At 39.9% G+C, this 27,951-nt stretch overlaps 1 protein-coding gene across 1 annotated transcript in view; it reads right to left on the bottom strand.

Annotated features, from left to right (window-relative positions):
* Positions 1-27,626, bottom strand: part of CAPN3 (calpain 3) — a 73,692-nt gene extending 46,066 nt beyond the window's left edge. Inside the window, 1 exon segment of the mRNA XM_043987166.1 lies at positions 26,984-27,626. Within this exon segment, the coding sequence (XP_043843101.1) occupies positions 26,984-27,292 (309 nt within the window). The 5' untranslated portion in view covers positions 27,293-27,626.
* Positions 27,627-27,951: the final 325 nt, after the last annotated feature.

Here is a 27,951-nt window from a genome sequence, read left to right as displayed (position 1 = left end):
TAAATTCTCCTTGCCAAAATGACCTTGATTTTCTTTTGCACAATTCATCTAGATGTATAAGGATCATAGGAGATAGTACTTTATAAACCTTAAAATGCTATATAAATGCTAGCTACCATTATGTACATGCTGTCTCTCCAGATAAAACATAAACTCCTTGAAGGCAAGAACTCTTTCATTTTTTGTTTTTGTATCCCCAATATCTAGCATAATACTTGACCTATAATAGGTGCTTATTGAATAATTATTGATTGATAGATTGATTGATTCCTCCAAGAGCTCTAAGTAAAGCTAAGCATAGACCCTTCACCATACTCTTTTTTTTCTGCTTAAAGAAAAATATATACAGGGTTGGGAGGTCACCTAACTCAATGCAGGGGGGTGCTGGCAAATATTGAAACACTAACTCTCTTGGAGAAAAATGTATGTATGACACATTTAAAATTTTAATCTTTTTTCAAAATTCGATTTGATTTTTAGTTCTTTTTCTCCCCTTTCTCCTCCCCCACCCATTAGGAAGACAAGAAAAAAAAAGCTTATTACAAATATGTATAGTCATGGAAAACAAATTCTCACATTTAGCCATGTCTAAAAAAAAAGAAAAGGAAAGAAAGAGAAGAAAACATGCTTTCATATGTACTCTGAACCCATTAGTTCTCTATCTGGGGGCAGATAGCATGTTTTATCCTAAGTTCTTTGAAACTGTGATTTGTCATTGTATTGATCAGAATTACTGTCTTTTGAAGTTTTAGCTGTATGCCTTTAAGATGAGGAGCAGAACAGGGACTTGGTTCTAGTCTTTAGTGCAGCATATAAGCCTGCAGTGAAATAACCAGGACAATGAAATAAGCGGACTAAACGGAATCCAGCAGTTCAGTCCCTCTGAACGTGTAGAACGTTCAAGGACACTAACAGTGAGAGAGTCCAGTAGCAGTCTACTGAAACTGAGTCACAAACAACAAGCTAATAGACCCAAAGGCTGGGTCAGCAACTTGCAGAATTCAGACTAGGAGGGCAGTGAACAGATCTTACTTAGATCACACTGCTTTGGGAGCACTGAACACTGTTCAGTAGACTCCAAGACTGAGCTGTGAAACCAGCAGAAGGACATAAAAGGATAGAAACTCAGCCCAGACATCTCCCACTTCATTCTCTAGAAGTGCTCTGAGTCCAGCACTAACATAAAATTCAAAGTCAAGAAATAGGCTGGATGAATGAACAAACAAAAAAAGAATCTAATCATAAAGAGCTACTATGTTAACAGGAAAGCCCAAGATATAGAGAAGAAGATGATGTCTTTAAAACATCACTAAAGAGGGCCTTAAAGAAGATTGCAGATTGGATATAAGATCAACAAGAAGAGTTAAAGAAAGTTAAAAATGGACAAAAACAGTTTTAGAAAAAAATGAGAAGGGTACAGGGGAAAATGAGAAAAGAAATGAGAGCTATGCAGGAAAGATATGAAGAAAAATAATGTGGTAAAAGAGGTACAAGGAAATAATTCCTTGAAAATTAGAATTGAATATTTGATTTTTCTTTTGCAGGGCAATGAGGGTAAAGTGACTTGCCCAGAGTCACACAGCTAGTAAGTGTCAAGTGTCTGAGACCAGATTTGAACTTAGGCCCTCCTGAATCCAGGGCCAGCACTTTATCCATTGCGCCACCTAGCTGCCCGAAAATTAGAATTGGATAAATAAAAGTTAATGACTCCATGAGACATCAAGAAATACTAAAACAAAGTCAAAAGACTAAGAAAATAGAAGAAAATGTGAAATATCTCATAGGAAAAACAACTGATCTGGAAAATAGATTGAGGAGAGATAATATAAAAATCATTAGATTACCTGAGATCCATGAACAAAAAAGAGCCTAGATGTTATATTTCAAGAAATAACAAAACTACCCAGATATTTTAGAACCAGAGGGTAAAATAGAAATTGAAAGAATCTACCAGGGAGCAGCTAGGTGGATAAAGCACCAGCCCTGGATTCAGGAGGACCTGAGTTCAAATCTGGCCTCAGACACTTGATACTTACTAGCTATGTGACCCTGGGCAAGTCACTTAACCCTCATTGCCCCACAAAAACAAAAAAAGAAAGAAAGAAAGAAAGAAAGAAAAGAAAAAGAAAAAAGAATCTACCAGTCACCTCCTGAAAGAAACCCAAACTGAAATCTTCCAGGGATATTATAGCCAAAATTTAGAGCCCCCAGGTCAAGAAAAAAACTATTTCAGTAGCTAGAAAGAAAGAATTCAAGTACTGCAAAGCCACAAGCAGGATCACACAAGGTATTGCAGCCACCACTATAAAGGTATAGACACCTTAGAATATAGTATTCCAGAAGGCAAAGGATCTAGGATTGCAACCCCAGACAACTAACTTGTAAAATTTGAGTAAAATCTTACAGGAGAAAAATTGGATCTTTAATGAAATAGAAGCCTTTTTAGCATTCTTGATAAAAAGACCAGACCCAAGTAGAAAAATTGACATTCAAACACAGAACTCACATGAACATTAAAAAGAGATGATAATTAGACCTTTGGAAACTGAAGAAGTTACCATGTGAGATAGCAAAGAGAAAAAAAGAGAAGACGGCTCAGGGCAGAGCCAGGGAGGACACTTATAGTTAATAGATCCTTGATATGCAGATACTTCCTCTAATGGTGTAGATAGCAATACATCCACACCTCCTCAGGCTTTGAAATTCTTTTCCATATCCTCTTACAAATCTACCATCAAAGATAAACCCAAGGGGCAGCTAGGTGGCACAGTAGATAGAGCACCGCCCTGGAGTCAGGAGTACCTGAATTTAAATCCGGCCTCAGACACTTAACACTTACTAGCTGTGTGACCCTGGGCAAGTCACTTAACCCCAATTGCCTCACTAAAAAAAAAAAAAAAAAGATAAACTCAATTCATTGGAGGCCTTCCTTTAGGTTTTCTAACATCCTATGGATATTAGTGAGGTATTTGGCCCCATCTATTTTTATCTCTCTTTTGTTAAAGGATTTCCTTTTCTGATCATACCTTTTCAGGAAAATATATTTTCTACAATTTTTGTGCAGAAGTAATTGTTTGCATTACACTACAGGCTACTTACATTCACCATGTGTCTATCCATGTTCTTAGGGTTATTCACAATTTTGATTTTTTGGTGATTATGTTTTTTCCACAATTTGTAGCCATATGGTGTCATGGGGGGTGGGGAATGGTATTAAAAAGATGAATTTTGTGTTAGAGAGCAGTTTGCGTTCACTGAAGGTTCTGAGCAGTTTCCTAAATGTAATCTAGCCATGATTTATTTTTTTAATGAACCCTTGTTGGCTCCTGGGGATCACTTCCTTTCTAAGTATTTACAAGTCATTTGATAATCAGTTCTTGGATTTTGCTGGGAATTAACATCAAACTCATTAGCCTATAGTATCCAAATACCACCTTTCTTTTCTTTTTGAACTCAAGACAACATTTAGAGAATTATCATAGACTGAGAGCTGAAAGGGAGATTAGAGGTCATTTACTCCAATCCCCTCATTTGAAAAATGAGGAAGCTGAGAGGAGTTGAATGACTTTTCTGAGGTCATACAGGTAGTAAGTGGCAGAGCCAAAGTTCAAACCTAGAACTTTTAATTCCAAGTTCATTACTCTTTCTTCTGGATCACCCCATTATCATTCTCTATGAATTTTCAAAGATAATAGTTCTTCAGTGATTGTATTAATAGAGTTCTTTTAATACCCTGGGATGCTACTGGTCTGAGCCAGGAGACTTCAATCTGATTTCATTTAAAGCAGCTAGTTGCCTTCTTGCTATTGCCTTAGTTATTTTTGGCTTTGATTTTCTTGAAAACATGTTTTAATTTCCATTTTGGAGATCATTACTCTTAGTAGAAAAGATAATGACAACAATTTGTTGGGACTGATTTTGTTCCCTGGTTGTCTGATAGACCTGATTGGTTAATTCAAACAAACTGGTCAAACTGGTTGTGTGTATGTGAAACGCAGAAATTAGCATTATGTCAATACAAAAGAGCATAAAATATTACCCTTACAATGTGAGCCAGAGAAAGAAAACATAACTGATCAAAGCTATTACAATCTGCCTCTGTTATCAATAAAATAAAACCATGATAAAGAAGCAGCAGGGCAGCTGGGTGGCGCAGTGGATAAAGTACCAGTCCTGGATTCAGGAGGACCTGAGTTCAAATCTGGCCTCAGACATTTGACAATTACTAGCTGTGTGACCCTGGGCAAATCACTTAACCCTCATTGCCCTGCAAAAAAAAAAAAAAGAAGAAGAAGAAGAAGAAGAAGCGCCAAAAACATTAAGAATCCAAATCCCACCAGAAGGAATATGAATAGTGAGCCTGGTACCACACCAGCTACTTTGCATGTAGACACAGGTACTTCTGCAATGATCATAGATTTAGATACAAAAGGGAGGTTAGGGACATTGAATCCAACCCCATCATTTTACAGATGAGGACACTGAAGCCAAAGACATTGTGACTTGCCCAGGGTCACATAGTTAATGTGTCTGGGGTGAGATTTGAACCCAGAATTATCATGACATCAAGTCCAGTGCCCTATCTAATTCACCATGCGGCCTCTCAAAGGTACTCAACCTTTTTGGCTAGGCATGTTGCATTTAGAAATGGCCGAGGCATCTCTGAACTTCAAAGGGACCTCAACGAAAAGAGATGCTGGACTGAGGAATCATCTCTGGTGTGTCTTCACACGGTGCCAGTAATAGTCAGAGGTACCTGTGCTGGTCAGCTTCTAGGTTTTTCTGTTAAACTGAATTGCCAGTACTCAGGATTCTGTCCAGACAAAACTGTGAAGGAAATAGTCTGTGACCCCTGATAAGAGCAAAAATATAGATTTGGAAAGAGTCTTAGAGATCATCTGATCCAGCCTTTTCATTTTACAAAAGAAGAAATGGGGGCCCATGGAACAAGGGACTTGCCCAAAGTCTCACACACACACACACACACACACACACACACACACACACACAAGCAGCAGTGTTGATGTTAACATTTGTGCCTTTCTAACTTTATAGACAGTGCTCATTTACATTTTTCTCCCTTAGCCCTCCCACCTTCACCCTTTAATCTTCTCCGCTGTACGCCTTACCATGTCCATAGCTAGTGCCTCTATGATCTCTCTGCTATTTCTTTATCAAAAGCCAACCTCAAGAAAACATTTGTTCATCCACTCATCAAACCTTTGCTGAGTGCCTGGGAAGAACAAGGCCCTGTGTTCTGTTGGAGAAGACTGCAAAGGGGAACTAGAGCCCTGCCCTCAGGGAGTGGACTGGTTGATTCGTTGCTTATGCCTCAGTGTGAATTTAAGTTCATGTGTTGCATTTTCTCAGCCTTATTTCCAATTATAGACTGAAAGGTTTATTTCCAATTGAAGGACTAGCTAGCGTTTATATAGCGTTTTAAGGTTTGCAAAGCATTTTAGAAACATTATTATTTTATCCTCACAACCACCCTGGGAGGTAGGTGCTATTATTATCCCCATTTTGCAGATGAGGAAAACTGAGGCAGACAGAAGTTAGGTGATCTGCCCAAGGTCACAGCTTAGAATCTGAGGCTGAATTTGAACTCAGATCTTTTTGACTTCGGGTCTAGAATTCCATCCACTAAACTACTATAGCCCTAATAACCCCCTAGTTTTACCAGCAACTGAGGGACACCTGAGAACGGTTTATAAATCCACAGGAAAAGGCTGGTGTCTTTCTGAACTTCAAGTGACTGCACAACATGGCTGTTTACCTGACATTCCTACCTGTAGATGCCCCTTTCTTCCTTCCCTACCTTTGGCCTCTTCCATGTAATATTCTTCATCTTAGATTTCTGCCTCACTTCTTGGAAACCCAGGGCCTGAACACCTGCTGGGAATACATTGTCCTCAAAGAGTTTCTTCTGGGCCAGGCACCGCTTTCTGAGGACACCAAAATCCTGTCCCTCAAACTTCAGGGGCTGAGCAAGGGTCCCCTCTCCATTCTTCCTGTCCCTTTCCCGGATGACCCGGTCACAGAAGAATCCCGGTGGGAGGTAGGGCATGGCCGCATCTGCCCGAGGCTGGTGAGTGGAGAACTGGCTCTTTAACTGAGGTACCTCTCTGCCCCCTTGGCCCACAGCCCGCCCCGAGCCTAATCCCCCCATCAATGGGCCTGAGCCTATAGACTACCTCTACTGGCGACAAGCTCAGAATGCATGTGAATGGCCACAGTCCCAGAGAAAGGCAAGCCCTTTGAGTCAGCAGCTTTTGACCCGGAGGTCCCTATAGCAGGCAGCAGCAGCACTGTCTGTGTGCGAGGCGGAGTGAGGGCCTGTAAGAACGCAAGGACAACCCTAGACAGTGCCACAAAGAGATGGAGGCTTTCAAGACTTTGGGAGAGAGGGATTCTCATTGGCACTGGCTGACTAAGATGGCCTCTGACATTTCTTCATGACCCTCACAGATTCTCTGCTTCCAGCATTTTTATTCAATCTTACTGGAGTTTTCTTTTTCCTTAAAAATATATATATATTTTTAAAAGTAAGTCAAATCTCAAAGTCACTTATCCTGCCTCAGCAAAAGGCATTCATGTCTTTCAAACTGGTTGTGAATGGGCTATAGCATGCAGCATGCTAAACACACTATAGCTAATCCTATACAAGCCAGTGAATGCATAGGAAGAGTGTGCCCCAAGCCATTGTCCGTGGCTAATGAAGCCTTCGTTTCTCCCCTTGCCAGCCTCACCTCCGAAACAACATGACATTTGTATTGATTATCTCGGGAATCTGTGAGAGGGGCCCAGAGGACTGCAGACAGGATGTCCCACAAGAGTCCCAGTTTTGAATGTCTTCTCTGGGGTTGAGAAAGATTTCCTCAGCACAGTTAAGCAAACTGCATGTCCAGATGGATGGGGGACATATACAGGGTGAGGGGCTGGGGGGTTGGAAGAATGTATAACATATGTACATACAATCACACACAGATATGTAGATATGCACATACAAACACATCTATTCCTACAGAATTATATACATATATAATATATACATTTATACCATATACACACATACATACAATAGAACTCCTGATTCTATATGATTCTATACATTATGATATAATGCCATCATATAGTATATTAATACACTCTATATTAATTAATATATTATATTAACACATAATAAAGAAATATATTAGCATTAATATATTTATATAATAACGAATATATAATAATGTATTGATTCTATATTATTTTACATATTTTGTTATATTAGAAATACATTAATGTATTATGCAAACATGTTATCACACATTAATATAGTGTATTTAATATACCATTGCATTATATATTAATATACTATTGCTATACCATCACATATTAATATTTTCTATTCGATACATAATGTATATTACATGTCTATATTATCACATGTTTATACATTCTATTTACACACCATGCCAATATATTATATCAATTTATTGGCACACATAATAGAATATATTTAATATATCATATCAATATCATCATATGTAGCATAGATAATTGTATATTATATTAACATAACAATAATACCACATATTAATGTTATTTATCATTATATATTATATAAATATATTTAAGATTAATACTACATAATTATTGATTATATTATATTTGATAAATCATATAATCATTTGTTTTATATGGAATTATTTAAACACATATCTCAACTTACATTTACATAGCATCTTAAGGTTTATAAGCATTTTCCTAACAACAACCCCATGAGGGGTTGAACAAGTATTTATTGCTATTCCCATTTTTATGGATTTTTGTAAGTGAGGAGAAGTGATTTGCTCAAACTTACATAATTGACAAGCAGAAAAAGGAATATAGATTTATAGCAGGATGGACCTGTAGAGCCCATCTGTTTCAAACTTCTGATTTTACAGATGAAGAAAATGAGTCCCAGAAAAGTCTGATGACTTGTTCAAAGTTAAGTAAATGGTAGATCTTGGGTTTGAACCCAGGTCATTGATTCTATATTTAGCTTCCTTTCAACTATACCATGATGAACCTGAGATTCAAATCCATGTGTTCTGACTCCAAGACTGAGGTTTATTTCGTTATACAACATTGTCTTCTCTAATAAAAACAAACAAACAAAAAGCTAAAACACTTTCTTCATGTTTAAGTCATGAGGTTTTAGCTTGAACTCACAAAACTGAGGCAACTGGGAGCATAGGTGGTCATTTACACTCTCCAGTGATGGTCCAGAACTACACCCTCTCCACCCCTTAAGTTTTTTCTTTTCCTCAAACCTCTAGCATCTCAGACCTTGAAAAACCACAATAAATTTTTTTTCTTTTTCCACAATTGTGTCAGAGAATTAGCATGAAAATCCTTTTAGCAGAAAACTCCAAACCACATTAAAAGGTAACTGGGTGGTGCGGTGGATAAAGCACTGGCCCTGGATTCAGGAGGACCTGAGTTCAAATCCGGCCTCAGACACTTGACACTTACTAGCTATGTGACCCTGGGCAAGTCACTTGACCCTCATTGCCCTGCAAAATAAATAAGTAAATGAAAAAGAGGTAATTGGTAGGGGGCAGTTAGGTGGCATAGTAGATAAAGCACCAGCCCTGGATTCAGGAAGACTTGAGTTCAAATTTGACCCACAGGGATCCTTATGCCAGATTATGGTCCATCCCTCTCCCCACTTTCTATTTGAGTTTGGCACCACTGTTCTAGTAGATAAGAAGATCCCTCTTCATATCACCTTCCTGTTCAAAACCTTTCAGTGATTTCCTATTGTGCTTAGCCTGGCATTCAATGTGTCTTTATTGGCTTATCTCATATTACTCTGACTAGGAATAATAGCTATTACCTGTGTAATACTTGAAGGTTTGCAATCCATTTTTCCATGTATTTTTCATTTGTTCCTTATAACTATGTAAGGTAGGTTCTATTATTATCCTCATTTAATGGATGGAGAATTGAGGTTGACAGAGCTCAAAGGACTAGCTTGAGGTCACACAGCCTGTAAATGTCTGCAATAAGTTTTGAATTCAGGTTTTCCTGACTCCAAGACTATTGCTCTAACCACTACACTACCAAGCTCAAGTTCATGTGCTCTATGCTCTAGTCAAATACATGTCCTGCTTTTTCCCATCCCCTGTGCCTTTGCTCAAAGCTTTTATCATGTCTGGAATGTCTTGACCTCTCATTTCTGCCTGTTAAAATATTGCCCATACTGCAAGATCCAGATCAAGTACCACTTTTTCAATAAAAACGTTAATTATGCCCCCAAAATCATGAATGATTTTTCACATGGTCCTTCATTTATAGTTCTCTTATGTTGTTACTATGTTCTGCTTTGTCTCGCAATTTTTTTATGAATAATAACTCCTCTCTAGATTGTAAACTCCATGAAGGCATTGCCTAGGCTTTATGTTGATTTCCACCTCTCCTCCATAACACCTCACATTGTGTTCAGAAAATAGTAAGTGCTTAATAAATGTTTACTGGATTTCGTTGAATTAAATTGATAGTTTATCAGGTCAAGTGAAATTTTAAAAAATGTTTTAGATGACTAAGGATACATTAAAAATGTCCTTGTGGGGCAGCTAGGTGGTGCAGTGGATAGAGTACTGGCTCTGGAGTTAGGAGGACCTGAGTTCAAATCCAGCTTCAGACACTTAACACTTACTAGCTGTGTGACCCTGGGCAAGTCACTTAACCCCAATTGCCTCACCAAAAAAAAAAGTCCTTGCATCCCTTTTCCACCTTATGTATGCTGCATTAATAAATGTATATTGATGAATCAGTATATTAACAGGCAAAAGAGAAGGCCTTCAATATAACTATACTTTATTATTGGAGAAACTACTTAAGAAATTACTGCAGCATTTTGTGATGATCAACTGTGATAGACTTCGCTCTTCTCAGAAATAAAATGATCCAAGTCAATTCCAAAAGATTCATGATGGAAAATGCTCTCCACATCCAGAGAAAGAACTATGGAGTCTGAATGCAAATTGAGGCATACTATTTCCACTTTTATTGTTGGTTTTTGTTTCTCCTTACTTGTGGTTTTTCCCTTTTGTTCTGATTCTTCTCTCACAATATGACTCATATGGAAATATGTTCAATATAATTGTACCTATATCAGATTGCTTGCCATGTTTGGGAGGGGGGAGGGAGAAAAATTTGGAAATCAATATCTTACAGAAATGAATGTTGAAAACTACATGTAATTGGAAAAATAAAATACTATTAGAAAAGAAAAAAAAAAGAAATTGCTGCAGCATATAACTAAAGAATTCTATAGTAACCCACCTATACTGTGGCTTTTGAATGATCTAGGACATAAAGCCTTAACTATTGGCGTAGAAAGGTCACTCTGGTTCAGCTTCATAATTCCTGATAAAGACAAACTGTTCTAGTACAAAAGAAAAATGAACAACTATGGGACCTTGGGTAAGTTGCCTCAGTTTCTTCATCTGTAAAGTATGGATTATATCACCTCTAAGGTTCCCCATAGTTCTCTGGTGCATGCTCTACATTTATTCTTCTGGACATTACCATCTATGCACTTTTGTTCCTACCTTTCCCTTGGCCTTCTGTACCCTACCCACCTCCTCTCTAAATCTTAACCATCCTTTGAGTGCAAAATCAAGGCCCAGCTTTGTGAGGTATTCCCGAATTACTCCATTCTGCAATGATCTCCTCTTTCTTTGAACTTTTCTAGCACTTATTATCTGTAGGGTATGGTTTGACACTTAGTTCAGGCTGTCTTGTAATGTTAGTTATCTTTTCCTATCTTGTCCTATCAGTGTCCTGAGGGCAGACACTTATGACTAACACTTCTTCATATCCCCCACATCACTTAGGCTCAGCTCCAGTGCCACTTCCTACATGAAGTCTCTTCTGACCACCCCAGACGTTCCTATCCTCCCCAAATGATCTCTTATCTATTTTGTATATATACTTATTTAGTATAAAGGTGTATAGGCACATCGTAGAAGACTTCTGATGCTCTTGTCCATGGGGAGGAGACTGCAGAAACTTCTTCCAGGAGAGTCATGATGATGAATAATGTAATGACTTTGGAAGAGTTGTAGACATTCTGTAATTGGTCTGACCTGCTAATCCCAGGGTTAGGAGAAGCCTTTTTTTTTTCTTTTTCTTTTCTTTTCTTTTTCTTTTTTTTGCAGGGCAATGAGGGTTAAGTGACTTGCCCAGGGTCACACAGCTAGTAAGTGTCAAGTGTCTGAGGCTGGATTTGAACTCGGGTCCTCCTGAATCCAAGGCCAATGCTTTATCCACCGCACTACCTAGCTGCCCCCAGGAGAAGCCTTTTAAATTGGCTGCCAAAAATGGAGGCTCAAGCCAACCAGAACCTCAACCATTCTCTTGGGCCATTCTCCCTCCACGGGTGCTTTCTCTTCATTTGATTCCTTCAATGATGGCAGCAGGTGAGAGACATTGATGCAAGGACCTAGGTCTTGAAGCCCTCTTCCTCTAAGGCCAACATGTAGCTCCATGAATGTGGGTCTCAGTTCTTGGCTGCCTCAGCATGTTTTCTGTGACCTTGTGACTTTTGAAAATTTCTGCAGAATGAGCCTCCCTGGCTCACTCTGAGCATCCAAATGTCCCAGCATGTCTCTGTATGGGAGTTTGAGAGTTGAGCCCATGAGGGATTTTACAGTAAGCTCAGCAATAATGCCTCAAAGTTAGAGAAGTGACCTTCAGCACCAGCCCCAATATAATTAAGATGAAGAGTTATCTAGTAGCAAAGACACATTTGGACAAGAACTTGGTGGAATCGATGCCATTTAAAAACTATGCTTGGGGAGAGCTAGGTGGCACAGTGGATAAAGCACCAACCCTGGATTCAGGAGGACCTGAGTTCAAATCTGACCTCAGACACTTGACACTTACTAGCTGTGGGATCTTAGGCAAGTCACTTAACCCTAATTGCCTCACAAAAACAAACAAATAAAAAAACAAGCTATGCTTGGGGACAGCTAGGTGGTGCAGTGGATAAAGCACTGGCCCTGGATTCAGGAGGACCTGAGTTCAAATCTACCCTCAGACACTTGACACTTACTAGTTGTATGACCCTGGGCAAGTCACTTAACCCTAATTGCCCCCCCCAAACAAAAACAAACAAACAAAACTATGCTAACCCATTCTCCCCTAAGACCTAAGCGGTAGAGGGGAAAGTATGCCCAACAGGATTTGGGGGAGAAATGTTTGTGCTTTTCTTATTACAATACTTTCAAAATAAATATTCCTTTATAAAAGCTGATTAAATTTATTTTTATTTATTTATTTTTTTGGTGAGGCAATTGGGGTTAAGTGACTTGCCCAGGGCATACAGCTAGTAATTGTTAAGTGTCTGAGGCCAGATTTGAACTCAGGTCCTCCTGAATCCAGGGCCGGTGCTCTATCCACTGTATCACCTACCTGCCCCTAAAGCTAATTGAATTTAAATGATAAACTAGAACTGGGCTGATCATCATTGGTTTCTAACCATATACCCTGGAATGAGTGCTCAAGGTGATGGTATCAGAGAAGAGACACCTCAACCCCTTCAAGTATCCCTAGAATCTTTAGAGGGAGATATAGCTGGTCTGGCTTTGGGATAGTAGGTCAGAGCATACTTGCTGCACCTACATATATGTGCATGTTGCTTCCCTGGATAGATTGTAAACTACCTGAGGGGAGGGACTACTTCATTTTTGTCTTTGCATCCTTAGCAACTATCAAATAGAAAGAAATTATTATTAATAACCAATGATTTGAGGAGATCCAGAGTATCCCCTTTTTCTATGGTCCTCATTTCAAAGTTCAGTCTCTTAAAGGACATTACTGATAATGAGATTAAATGAACTCTCCTCAATCTTGGTCAGATCCCATCTAAGCTTCAATTCAGGTTTTTGTGGGCATAAATTCTTTGTTTAGATTGCCCAAGGCCAGGGGTTACTTAGAAGTAAATGACATGGGGGCAGCTAGGTGGCACAGTGGATAAAGCACTGGCCTGGGATTCAGGAGGACCTGAGTTCAAATCCAGGATCAGACACTTGACACTTACTAGCTGTGTGACCCTAGGCAAGTCACTTAACCCTCATTGCCCTGCCTCAAAAAAAAGAAGAAGAAGGAGAAGAAGAAGTAAATGACATAGCACTGTCCCTAGATTCAGGAGGACCTGAGTTCAAATCTGATCTTAGACACTTGACCCTTACTAGCCGTGTGACCTTGAGCAAGTCACTTAACCCTCATTGCCCTGAAGCAAAAAAAAAAAAAGGAAGTTATATAATCTGAGTTCATTAGAATATGTCCAGCCCTCATTGTCATTAATTGTTTTTTGGGGCAGGGAAATGAGGGTTAAGTGACTTGCCCAGGGTCACACAGCTGGTAAGTGTCAAGTGCCTGAGGTCAGATTTGAACTCAGGCTCTCCTGAATCCAGGGCTGGTGCTTTATTCACTGCACCACCTAACTGCCCTTCTGTCATTTAATTGCTAACCAATCTGAGTTGATTGCCACCCTCAGGGACACCCCTCTTCCAAGGGCATATTCCAAGGACACCCTTAGTTGTGAGTCCACTGTTGCGATTGTCTTTGGCATTCAAGAGTGCCACTGACTTTTAATTAAAATGTTAGCATCACTAATAAAAATTGCGAATTGCCCAGAAATTGTCTTTCAAACTTTTTAAACATCACAAAATAGTAGACATTTAATAAATGACTAATAATAATTATATAATAATAAATAAAAGAACTATCTAATAGTATGATCTCTATATTTGTATACTTATTAATTGTTTATGTCATACTTCACTACTTAGATTACAGAAAGTTTTTCAGTGGGGCTCAGTGATGCTGAGCCCATCTTCTGATTCTGGAAACTCTTAGATGATTTATCTTCCCTTCTGAGAGCTAATTTTTCTCTTCAGAGGCTGAAGGACGGGGAAGGAAAACAAAATCCTTTACCAGTTACTGCCTCAGCAGACAAGGGTGACCCAAACCTGGAAGGGAGAAAGTTCCTGGGAGAGAGGCAGGACATGGGGAGGCCAACCAGGGAGAAGAGGGTGGAGCCAGGGACATCAGGTCCTTTGGTAGTCAAGCTTCTGTTTTGTCACATTGAACTTGGAAAGACAAAAAGAATGGAAAATTGCCCTGGACTCAGGAGGACCTGAGTTCAAATCTGGCTTCAGACACTTGACACTTACTAGCTATGTGACCTTGGGCAAGTCACTTAACCCTCATTGCCCCACCAAAAAAAAAAAAAAAAGAATGGAAAATAGTTATTCTGAGTAGAAATGAAAGGCGTTTGTCTTGAAGGTTAGAAGGTAACTCTAAATAGGTGAAGGATCAGATTTTGCAAAGTTTTTAGTGTAGTTCTCCTCTAGATACACAGAGGATACAAGAACAAACAAAACCAGGTTTAAATGAGGGCATAAGGGAAGCCTTGTTAGACCAAAGGAAGACCTTGTCCTTGAAGGCAATTTAAGACTGCAACAAATTACCAAGGAGTTTAGAATCTCTAAGCCAAGACCTCTCTGCTTCAGTTTCCTCAACTGTAAAATGAGGGTCATAATAGCACTTGCCTCCTAAAATTGTTATAAGACTCAAAGGAGTGACTATTTGTAAAGCACTTAGCACAGTGCTAGGTACGGAGTTGTTTTAGCTGTTCTGACTTTCCATGCCTCAATTTGTGGTTTTCTTGGCAAAGATACTGGAATGGTTTGCCATTTCCTTCTCCAGATCATTTTACAGATGAGGAAACTGAGTGAAGTGACTTGCCCAGGTTCACACAGCTGGTAGGTTTCTGAGGTTGGATTTGAACTCATGAAAAGGAGTCTTCCTGCCTCCCAGCCTGGCACTCTATGTACTGTACCACCTAGGGGCACTCAGTGTGCCAGAAGATAGGTCTTTTATGGGCCGGAACACTCCTTAAGGAGTTTGATCGGCACTTTGGTTTGTTTCTGTGAAGCTTGTGCTCAGGTTACTTGCTAACTCCTGATTGGCCCCTTGGTCTTTGGGGCTGGGATGGCCTTGAAGATGATTGGTGATGATTGCAGGAAGAACTGAGTCCCCTCAGCAGTCAAGGACTCCAATGTTCTGCTACACAACAGCACTCTTTGTGGTAACAAACAAAAACAACAACAACAACACACCAAACTAGAAACAAACTGGATGCAGATCAACTGGAAAATGGCAACAAAATGTGATATAGGAATATAATGGAATATTGCTCTGTTGTTAAGAGTAAAAAAAAAATTGAGAAATTGAGAGAAACACAGGAAGTCTTGGCTGTCTCCTGTGCCTGGAACTCTCTCTCCATCTTCATCTCTGCCTCTTGATCTCCCTGGCTTCCTTCAAGTCCCGGCTAAGACTCTACCATCTATAAAGAAGTCCTTCCTGATGTTCCTTAATGCTAGTGCCTTCCCTTTGTGGATTATCTTTATTTTATCCTATATATCTACATTTATACCTACTTTAGGGGCAGCTAGGTGGTGCAGCAGATAGAGTTTGGAGCCTCCAGTCAGGAAAACTCATCTTCCTGAGTTCAAAATCCAGCCTCAGACACTTACTAGCTGTGTGACCCCTGGCAAGTCACTTCACTCTGTTTGTCTCAGTTTCCTCATTTGTAAAAATGAGTTGGAGAAGGAAATGGCAAACTACTCCAGTATCCTTGCTAAGGAAACTCCAAACACGGTCCTAAAGAGTCAGACACAACTGAAAAACAACAACAAAAATATCTGTCTCTTCTTTGTACATAGTTATTTGCATTTTTTTAATTCAACAAATTATTGTGTGCCAGGAACTGTGTTAAGCATAGCGGATACAAAAAGAAGCAAAAGATAATCTCTGGGAGGGCAGCTAGGTGGCACAGTGGATAAAGCACTGGCCCTGGATTCAGGAGGACCTGAGTTCAAATGTGACTTCAGACACTTGACACTTACTAGCTGTGTGACCCTGGGCAAGTCACTTAACCCTCATTACCCCACTCAAAAAAAATAAAAGACCGTCCTGCCTTCAAGGAATTTATAATCTCATGGGGAAGACACAACATGCAAACAAATGTAGGACTCAATGGAGGTATGATATATAGGGAAATGATTGTACTATTTTATAAAAAACCCAAAAGCTTCCAAAAAAAAAAAAAAGGAAAGAGTAGAAAGGGATATGAATAGGCTAATTTACAGTCAACAAGAGATTAGAACAGAAGGTCTTTTCTAGGCTATTCTGATGTCTTTGGGCTCAGAAATGTAATTCATTTTGGTCCTCTGTCCAGCCAGGAGGAAACCCTAATGCTGATTGTCATGAAGCCTGTTGAAAATATACCATTTAACAGGGAAATAGATCAGAAGGTAGGCCACCCACTTCCCCGGGACACAATACTTTGCAGCTGATCACATGAACATGAGAGTAAATAGCATTCATTCTCCAGCCTCTGCATGACCTCGGAAGGTTGCTCACCAACAGCTACCTCTTGCCAACCCCCACTGCCCCTATAATTAACACTCAGCAGCATGTGGCTATGGATGGTCCTGACTCAATAAGACTCAATAAGAAAGTTAATTGTTCCAAGTTCCTCATTTCTGAAAAGAAAAACCTCCAAGTTAGCCGGAAGTCCATCAATGCCTGCATGGGAAGTGAAAGGGGGGAGCCAAGCCAAAGAGAAAAGTGTGTCCTGCTTGTGGGTTCTCTGTCTCCTCTCACAGATAAGCCTGGAAGTGTTTGTCTTCCCAAAGAATCAGGCTTAGCCAGGAAGTCAGTTTATGTGTGACCTTATGGAAGTCCCTTTATCTTGATGGTCCTTTCAGTTTCCTCATCTGTTAAATGAAGTGTTTGGACTAGATGGTATCTGAGACTTTTAAACTCTAAAGTCATGATCCTATGATCTTCTACTTTGCAGTGTTTAGCTGGAGAGAAAGAGATCAAATGGGCTGGTATTTCAAAACACAAAACAAAACCACAAAACAGAAACATGATAGGATGTTATATATTATGTATGCTCTGTGGTGCAATGTTCATGGTTTCTCTTCATTTTCTCATTGAATCAGAGTCACGGGTGGTATGAATGGAAGAGACTTTAAAGATTCAGACGAGCTCTAATTTTAGAGATGAGGAAATGAAAGCTCAAGGACGACAACTCATTTTGCTGAAGATCACATAGACACTGGTGGGCTTCTACATCGGTAAAGATGCTCATTCCAGAAACTTGCTTGTCTATTGTCTGCTTTACTGAGTCTGTAAACAATTAAAAAAATTCAATTCTGGGGCAGCTAGGTGGTGCAGTGGACAAAGCTTGGGTCCTGGATTCAGGAGGACCTAAGTTCAAATCTGGCCTCAGACACTTGACATTTACTAGCTGTGTGACCCTGGGCAAGTCACTTAACCCCAATTACCTCATCCCTCCCCCCCCCCAAATTAAATTCAATGAACATTTAGTAAGTGTCTAGTATGTGCCAGACACTGTGCCAAATGCTGGGGATACAAAAAGAGGCAAAAGACAGTCCCTTCCCTCAAGGAGCTTACATTCTAATAGGGGAGACAACATGCAAACAAACATAGAAAGCAAGCTATATACAGGATAAATAGGGAATAACTAACAAAGGGAAGGCACTGGGATTAAAAGGGGTTGGGGAAAGCTTCCTGTAGATTTTAGTTGGGAAGCTGGGGCAGACTTGTTTTGGAGCATTGACAACAAAGGCCTGGTCCCTAAAAAAACCCATTACCTCAACCAGGAAGGCAGGAGAGTTGAGCTGTGGGAGCAGGAAGGCAGCAGTTGTTCTCATGAGGGTCTTGCTACTCCTCCATGTTGAAATCTCTTGAAGTATATAAAAGCATGGAGATACTGGTCCTGGCCAGTAGAGTTGATGGCTTGGAATCTGGAAGACCTGGCTTCAAATCTCACCTCAGGTACTCCCTAGTTGGGCATGTGATTTAGCTTCCCTTAGTGTTAGATAGCTAGGTGGCACAGTGGATAGAGTGTTGGGCCTGAAGTCAGGAAGACCTGAGTTCAAATCTAATTTTAGATAGACACTTACTAGCTGGGTGACCCCTGAATAAATCCCTTAACCTCTGTTTGCCTCAATTTTCTCTACTGTAAAATGGAATAATAGCAGCAACAGTATCAACCTTCCAGGATTATTGTGAGGATTAAATAATACAATATTTGTAAAGTACTTGGCACAGTAATTGGCATGTGGTTAGGCAGTAAAAAATGCTTATTCCTTCACCTCCCTAGGCCCCTCTTCCTACAGAGTCCCTCCATACCCCACGGGGCAAATGTTTCCTCAATACTAGTGTGTAATTTAAGATTCTACATGTGGATTCTAATCTGTTCCCCCAGTTTTGGGGGAAACTGACTAAAATCACTGATAAAATGAGTTTAGGTTTTTAAGGGTTTATTGAAAAATAGAAAGAAAAAGATTGAGAACAGAATTCCAACAGCCTGTCATTCCTATCCTTCCTCAAATTTCCTGTGAAGTCCTCTGCCACTACCACCACCATCAAGTCAGGAACCCAAAAGAGGGAGAGCTCTCTGTGTAGGCTCTCTTTCCTCCTTCCTGTCTCCTCCCAGAAAATAGGAGGCTCCTCAAGTTGATTGGCTGGTAGCCTTGATAGACAGCACCCATGAGCAAACGTCATTTCCTGACGCCAAGGAAAAGCCACATGGTCTTGTCCTCTGAGGCATTTTCCTCATGGTGGAGCTTTCCCACAGCAAGTCTCCAGTAGGTGGCATCATTCCAATCATTACACTAGCAAACATTAAGTGAACTAACATCCATCTCAGGGCCTTCAACAACTCCCCGGCTTGATCCTCATTTCCCAAAGCCAGCTTGATTCCATTGTTTGTGATAATTTATAGTTATCCCTTCTACATCATGACTTTCCCCATTATGATTTTGATACACAATAGGTCAGCATAAGAAATTAAATGAGAATGTGGGGGGAGTTTTACAAAAGTCATAGATGTCACACAAAGGCTAGCAGATGAGACAGAAAGTTTAGAAACTCAGAAATGCGTAAAATAGATGTATAGTATTATATAGTATCAACCCAAATTATACAAAAAGATATTGTAAACACCCTATAACAGAAAAAGAAAAAAAAATCAGACTTCTCTGGAATGAAGGGAGGCCAAAATTTTTACATGGATTTTACAGGTCTTGGGGGTGCCGAGTCCCTAACCTGTCCCTTTACTCCTCTGCCCCCCTACAATGTGGATGGGATAATTGTAATACCTGTCATCCATGGGGGAATGGCTAAACAAGCTGTGGTATTTGATGGTTATAGAATATTATTGTGCTATAAGAAATGACAAGCAGGATGATTTCAGAAAGGCCTGGAAAGACTTGTATGAACTGATGTATAGTGAAGTAAACAGAACCAAGAGAACATTGTACACAGAGACAGTAATATTGTTTGATGAAGAACTGTGAAAGACTTAACTATTCTCAGCAATACAATGATTCAAGACAATCCCAAAGGACTATTGATGAAATATAATATCCACCTCCAAAGAAAGAACTGATATTGATGGAATACAGACTGAAGCATGCTATTTTTCACTTTCTTTCATTTTTTTCTTTTATTCAAATTTTCTTGTACAAAATGACTAATATAAAAATGTTTTACATAATTGTACATGTATTACCTATATCTGATTGTTTATTGCCTTAGGGAGGGAAGAGGGGAGGGAGGGAAGGAGGGCTTAAAAATTAGAACCCCAAATTATAAATAAAAATGTTTATTACTTTAATAAAAACACACACACACACACATACACAAAACCCTGTAATACCTGCCTCTCCTCCTGAACACACTCAGGAAGAGAGTGACCAACTAATCCTTAGGCCTTGATCAACATAGAGGGATAGACAATGCCCAGTTGGGTTCTCCCATTGGTCACACTGAATTGTTAAAGGCACAGTAGAAATAGAATATATGTAGTAATAGGTATATGTTGTAGATTAGTTTACTCTTTGAAGAAATCAAGAGAAATAGAACAACCAGCTCAGGGTGTTGGGGAGAGTTTAGGAGTTAGAAGTGTTCAGGAGAGCAGTTTGGACTGGAATATAGGAGCTGTGTCTGTAACATTCCCCTCTGTAGCAAATGACAGATCTCCATTAGCTGTACTATGTTGGTGGCATTTCTGCATCAGGACATTATGAACTTTGGTCCTCTGACCTTTTCTTTTTCCTGCTAAAATGGTTTTATTTCTCTAGTTCCATTTCTCAGCAGGTTTTCTTTTAAGCTTTGCTTTATGGCTTGGGTGACCAACACAACAGTTGGTATTTGATCCTAAAGATATTAATAGGAGTTTATTGCACAGGACCTGTGCTTTAGGAATGTAAATTTGGCAGCTGAGTGGTAAGGATGGATTGTAAAAGAGAAAGAGGAGGTAGGAAGGACAAATAGGAGGCTCTTGCAATAATCCAAGGGAGGGGCCATGAGGTCTTGAACTGGCTGGAAGAGTGAAGGGAAAGGGAGGGGTCAAAAAGGCCAACAAAGGCATAAGGGGAGTGGTACCCTCAACAGAAAAAAAGTTAGGAAGGGAAGAGGTTTGGGGAAAAAGACAGAGAACATAAGGCTGTTTGCCTTCATGAATTCTTAGTTAAGTTTCTGCTGTTGAAAGTAAAGAGCAGCCTGGCCTTAGAAACCTCCAAACACTTTAAGGTTATATACGAACATATGAACACTTAGAAATTTAAAAACATAGCTTTAAATATTATATTTGTGTATAAACATGTATGCACATGTGTACAATATGTGTATGCACACAAATGCACATGTTCATGCATATACATGTGCATGTATATGTGTGTTGTGTTGCACAATACATATATACATGTATGTGTATGTGTCTATATCTCTACATCTATATATCTATATTTCCATCTGTATATATATATACACATAAAGATATGTATCCATATCTTATTCTATATTGAAGATTATTTGGTAAAATTGCTGTAATATTCCAGAGGAACTGTAGGAAAACTGAGGAGGTCTCCCTTGCGTCTCCTGGGGACATCATTGTCTGCTGCCTCTGCTACCCCAAACATCTTGAGCCAATTGAGGGGTTACACCTATTTTTGTCATCTGCAGAGATTCCCAAGAGGCTTCCTGCTTCACACTACATTGTTTGCCTTCAAGGAGTGAGCTCTAAAGCTCCTTTTTTCTCCTTTTTCAGTGTACAGCTTTAATTGAAAGTGTATTTCAACTAGGCATTGGATACCCATAGTACAAAAAGATGGGAGGGGTGGTGATAGGAGAAGTCTTACACAATGTTCTTGAGTCATTGTTAGGGATTTCCAGTGTCTGCCACCTATCTTAAACCCTCAAATGTGGTGAAAAGAAAGGACTAAAGAGGTTGCCATCCTCCCCTTAATAACAGCCCCAAAGCATCCCCACATAGTCTTTCATCAGGTCCTCTCCCTTTTTATACTCTCTTTCTTTCTCTCTCTCTCTCTCTCTCTCTCACACACACACACACACACACACACACACACACGTGCTCACGCACAACCCTTTTCCTCTCTGTTTCTTTTTTTTTAAATGAGGCAATTGGGGTTAAGTGACTTGCCCAGGGTCACACAGCTAGTTAAGTGTTAAGTGTCTGAGGCTGGATTTGAACTCAGGTACTCCTGACTCCAGGGCCTGTGCTCTATCCACTGCGCCATCTAGCTGCCCCTCTCAGGGACCGCCAGTCCATCTGTTAAGCACTCCACTTCCAGGGTGCGAGCTTAAAAGGCAAGGAGAGAATAGAAGTGATGGCTTTTTCCACTCTCCTCGCCCGCTGGCTTGCTCTGCACACACAGATGCTGACTCAGGTTCGACTTGGCCTGGTTCTCCGTAACAGCATGTGCTTGACACGATTCTCAACCTCAGAGGCGGCCTTGGGTTTTGGTGAGTTCTATACAGAATATAGACTAAGCTTAGATCTAAGACTACTTATTTGTATTTATATGTTCCTATCTCTCTAATCAACATTACCTTGTAATTCCCAAACAATAAAAGCCCTAACTAAAGATCAGAGGCTTCTTCCACTTACTGGTCTGGGAGATAAATAAGGGAAAGGTTAAAGGGGAGTTTAATGCTCTTGTATCCAATTTTAAATCTCACAGTTGGAAAGCAATATCTCTTATAATCTAGATGGTGTTAGAAAAAAATGTACTGATAAATAGAGAATGAATGGTTTAAGAAGTTATTGGTCTGCTGACCACGTGTTTTGTAATAGGGTAACAAACAACTTAAAATCTTAACTAAGCTATTTGGAGTTATTCTTTTAATCAAGTATTTACATAGGCAAAAAAGAAAAAATGGTAACTATCAGAAGAAAATAACTTGTCAAATCTCCATGTAAATCACCAAATATTCTTAGGACCATCTAGTCATAAAATCCTTATCAACTCTGTTCAAGTGTTTTTCTGTGTTGGTAAAATAGGAGTGAAAATTGAATGCCTATGTGTAAGGTGGAGTGAATTTTAACTAAGGCTATTTACATCATTTTAAAAGCAACTTAATGTTAATATAGTTAAAGTTTATGTGCAGGTTTCTCTGGACCACAGTCTGACTATTTGTAGGAAAAAGTCATTTAAAAAGGGGCAGCTAGGTGGCACAGTGGATAGAGCACCGGCCCTGGAGTCAGGAGGACCTCAGTTCAAACCCGGCCTCAGACACTTAACACTTACTAGCTGTGTGACCCTGGGCAAATCACTTAACCCCATTTGCCTCACTAAAAAAACAAACAAACAAACAAACAAAAAAAGTCATTTATAGACTGGTTTCAGTTTCAAGGCCAACATTTAGGAGACAAGTTAGTGACATCTGAGGGAACAGTTTCATTGTGCCCCTGGGGAACTACATTGCTGTAGTTCTCTTAAAACATCCAACATTTAAGTGTTTACTATGTGCAAAGCACTGTGCTAAGCAGTTTGAGATACACATAACAAATGTAAGGCAGTCTCTGCCCTCCTGATTGGGGAAGACAATAGCTATGGACATTATAGACTGCAAATTAGATAGAAAAGTGGTCTCACAGAAGGTTCTTAGCTAAGATTCCGGTGCAGCTCTCTCTGGACAGCGTTGGGAGCAAAGGGAGAGAACATAAGACCTGTCTCTGTTCATGAATTCTTTTTTTTTTTTTTAATGGGGCAATAAGGGTTAAGTGACTTGCCCAGGGTCACACAGCTTGTATCCCTAGAAGAATCCTGACTGGGACCAGATTATAGTTTACAATGGAGATATATAGACATCTATCTATCTATCTATCTATCTATCTATCTATCTATCTATCTATCTATCTATCTATCTACCTACCTACCTACCTACCTACCTACCTATCTATCTATCTATCTATCTATCTATCTATCTATCTATCTATCTATCTATCTATCTATCTATCTATCTATCTATCTATCTATCTATCTATATGTTGCTATGTCTACATCTACCTCCAGTCTGCTTAGCTCCCCATTTCTCTGTGTTGAGACACTGCTATTTTTTGTAAATGTTCTGGATGTTACAATATCCTGGATTTCCTCACTGCCCAGGAAGATGGTGGTAACTTTGAGGAGAAGCTGGTTGCCATGTGTGTTACTATTTAAGGGTGTGGGGTTACATAGAAAGAAGGTTATATCAGGGTGACTAGATGTAGGAGAGAAAACCTCTTGTGTTTCCTGACAAATTCACAGGTATGAAGTATTACAATTAGCCTGACTTTTACATTGTGGATTTATGGTATAATTTTCATTCCTTCACAACCACATCTCATATATAAAGGTTTGGTGTGATAGTACCAGTGTTTCCCTGATGCAGCAACTTTCCTCTCACCCACAGCATGGTGAAACTTTACCTGAAAGGAAACAAAGCTTCCCCTGGCGCCTTGATTGGCCCCAGTTACCCTCACACGTCCCCTTCCTCCTCCTTCAATCCACTCCCCCAAACCCCAGACAATATGGGGTAGTTGTAGGGCACAGCTGCCCCTGGGACCTGAGTTATCTAGGGCCATAAAAAGTCCTAGCCAATGTACAGTGTAGACTTGGTGGCTGTCTAAGACCTGGAGAGTTTCCATACCCTAATGACCTAATGACCAGATGGGTTTCTATGCAGGTAAAAAAAAAAGCTAAGTGTCACTGTATTCCTTCTGTCTATGCTCCTGATGTTAGGACAGAGTAAACCTCCTTGTGCTAAATATTCAGTGACTCTGGAGTGTCTCATTTGGTCCCAACCTCAGACTGTTAGAGTCAGAGTTGTGCCTTACAATACTTGGGAGGTACTGATCTCCTAAAAGGCTATCATTATGTCCTTAGATCAATGTACTAATCCAGTAGGGAAACATTCTTGGAGGAAGCAAGCTCCTTGGTGAAAAGAAAACAGAGAGATCCTTGTGAGTATTTCTATTCAGAATCAGATCAGGGAAGCTTGGTGGTACAATAGATAGAGCACCATGGCTGGAGTCAGAAAGACTCATCTTCCTGAGTTCAGATTCTGCCTCAAACACTGTCTAGCTGTGTGACCACGGGCAAGTCATTGTACCCTGTTTGCCTAGGTTTTGCCATCTGCAAAATGAGCTGTAGAAGGAAATGACAAACTACTTCAGTATCTTTGCCAAGAAACCACTGAGTTGGGCATGACTGAAACAGCTGAACAGCAACAACAAGAAGACAGTGACCTGGTGGACAAAGCACATCCTAATGGAACAACTCATGGAAGGTATTGAGAAAACAGGCTGAGAAGGGTTTCAGTCAAGATGGTAAGCACCATTTATCCTGGCTGCATGCACAGATTTCCATTACATATAGATAATCTTTCCAATACGTTATCGTAATTTTGGACCACACAATGATCTAACTGTGATATAAATACTGTAGTTAGATACATTTTATGGCTAAAGGAAGAGAGGTCATAGTCAGCCAGGAACCATTTCTCAAGCACCTACTATGTGCCAGGCCCTGTGTTAAGTGCCAGGGATACAAAGCAAGGCTAAAGGTAATCCTTGCTCTCAAAAGGAGCTCCTAATCTGATGGGGAAGACAACCTGCAAACAAGAAACAAGCTATACACAGGATAAAAGGGTCATTGAATCATATGAGCTGGGAGGCACCTTAAAGGCCAAAGAATCCAAGTTCCTCATTTTATAGATGAGAAACTGAGGCACAGAGTGGTTGAGTGACTTGACCAGGGTCACACAGCTCGTTAGTGATAGAAATAGGATTTGAACTCAGGTCTTCCTGAATATTAAGTCTAGCTCTGTCCATGATGCCATATAGTCTCTTCCCCTTCCTAACTTAGCCTCAATCCTACTTGGCAGAGACAGTGCCATTTGGTATTAGTAGAGGAAATTTATCACTGAAAGTGCCTTATACTAGTGAAACCACAAGTATGGTTAAAAAATTACTTTAATAGTAGACATTTGAGTGTGTGTGTGTGTATGAAATTTGTGACCAGATCGGCCACCTGTTGCTAATTAGTTCATACAGTTGTGTCTTACTCTCTGTGATCCCATTTTGGATTTTCTTGGCAGAGATACTGGATGAGGTTTGCCATTTCCTTCTCCAGCACATTTTTACAGATGAGGTTAAGTGGGGTTAAGTTAAATTAAGTTAAATGGGGTTAAGTGATTTGCCCAGGGTCACACAACTAATAAGTGTCTGAGGTCAGATTTGAACTCAGGTCTTTCTGACTCTAAGCCTACCACTCTACCCACTGCACCACCTAGGTGCCCTAATCTAGCAGAGAATCTTATTCATAAATATATGCTTAATAAATATATTTCAACTTTGATTATATTTTATTTACATTTCAAATATACATGAAGTCCAAAAACATTTCCCATCAAAAACACACTCTGCAAGAGCTGAACAGGACCCTCTGGGTTAATGAAATTGTAGTAAGATGCTTCCTGGCAGTAAGCCCTCTCAGTGACAGAACAATATTCACTTAATTTCCTGATATTCAGCACTTATCTGCTCAACATATTCTGATTCTTTCCCATTCCTCTCTCACCAACAGAGAAGTCTCCAGGAGAGGTCACTATGTCACACCATACAACCTGGGAACACTGTCCCCAAGGGAGAGGAGCTCATATTAATGATTAAAACACATAGGTTAAGATAGGAACAATTTTCTCCATCTCTCAGAGAAAATGAAATCATTCTGAAGGCTGATGAATAACAGAATAAGCATCGTGCTGGTTGAAGAACAGGAGTGAACCCTGACGGAAATGACTGCACGCTAATTTTCTCTTATGTAGGTTAGTGAGAATTAGTAATTTAGGAAGTTAGGCAAAAATTCCTGATAGGAATTCTGAGGGCTAGGTTTAATCCCAGTGCTTCTCTTGATTAGCTATTTATTCAACTTTAAGTCAGTTCACCTGACCTCTCTGGGCCTAAGTGCCCCATCTGTAAGATTCCAGCAGGCATTTCCTTCCCGACTCAAAATTCCATGGTTCTAGAAAATGAGTGACTATGGATGAGAAGTTTATTTTTGCTTACAATGAATTCTTTCTGGTGTCTCAGTGTTTCAGAAACATGTTACCACTAGCAGACTAAAGTACTAATATTATTTTAGCCTGAGAAAGTGGGCATCTTCCAACAAAACAAAACCCAAATGGAGAAATTAAGAAGAGAACAGAGCTACATTGAGTGGCATTTACTTTGATAAAAAAAACAAGATAGCATTTCCTTTTATCCAATAAGTTAAGACAGAGCTCTAATTCCAAAAAGCAAAGTAATATTAACTTTAAAAATAAAACCAAGCCCTAAATCCCTCTTGCTGTTGTTATTTCTGGAACTTAGCTGTATCCAAGATTACACACTTCCCTCCTTCCTCCTTCAGATTTGGGAGAAGAATCCAACAAAACAATTTAGAGTATGACCTCTTCTAGCGCACATGTGCAGTGGCAACAGCTGAATGGGGTGGAGGCAGTGAGTGTAAGAACCTCCTGTGAGGACAGAAAATAGCCAGCTACTCACCGGTGGTCTCTTCCAGACAAACTGGATGGGGAACTTCTGACTGTAGAACAGAGAGGTCTCATCGGGGGGAAAATCAGGATCCACATATAGAACCTTCTTTTCTAGACATTTCTTGTGTAGCTGCTCAAAAGTCTTCTCCTTCACTCCAATAATAGGGAAATTCCGGCTGATAATAGCTGAATAGATGCCCCCAGAATTCACCCCACCTGTATCGGTAGTTGAGGCATGGACCGGGGAAGGAACCAGTCCTGGGGAGAGTGGCCCAGCCCTGGTCGGCTGAGCCACTGAAGCTTTAATGACTGTTGGCATCACTGGCAAATTAAGGAGGAAAAAATACGTTTTTGAAAGAGAAGAAGATAGTGTTACCTCCAAGGAAAGGAAGCAACAGTAAAGAGGAAGTTAGAGCTGCTCAGCCGAAGGCTTTGTCCTTTGAGAGACATCAACATTGAGACTTCAGAATTTTAAAACCTTCTGGAAGGTGGTTCTGCATACATCCATCCCAAATATGTAACCATATGGTCCCCTGTAACCAAGACTTTTTTTTTCTGATTAAGGAACAAGAGAAAATCACTTTTATCTAGGGGGTTCTTCTTAGCAGGTGCATGTATGCCAGAGGGAAGGACAGTGTTTGCGTGTGTCTGTATGAGGGACCCAGAGACGCTTGAGCCAGGACAACTAAAAATAAACACGGAAAGTTAATGCGTGTGAGCATAAGAGAGAGGCTAACAGGAGGCTGCCTCCTTAGTTGTCTTGTTCCAGAGAAGAGTGACTTGACTAAGGAAATTTCTATGAGCCTATATCACTGTGGGGCAATGTTGTTGGTGGTAAGGGTAAATAGCATGTTTGAAGTTAGCAGGAAAGGAAGCAATTGACTAAGAAGAATTGCTGAGGTGTCACTGAGCAGGAAACAATGCTGTCTTAACAGCCAATTCGTGAAAACCTATACTGAGAAAAGAGAATAAGGAAGG

The sequence above is a fragment of the Dromiciops gliroides genome, chromosome 2 (assembly GCF_019393635.1).
Source record: "Dromiciops gliroides isolate mDroGli1 chromosome 2, mDroGli1.pri, whole genome shotgun sequence".
Classification (NCBI taxonomy): Eukaryota; Metazoa; Chordata; class Mammalia; order Microbiotheria; family Microbiotheriidae; genus Dromiciops; species Dromiciops gliroides.
Note: the sequence above shows the minus strand (reverse complement) of the source record. Positions and strands in the feature narration are given on the sequence as shown.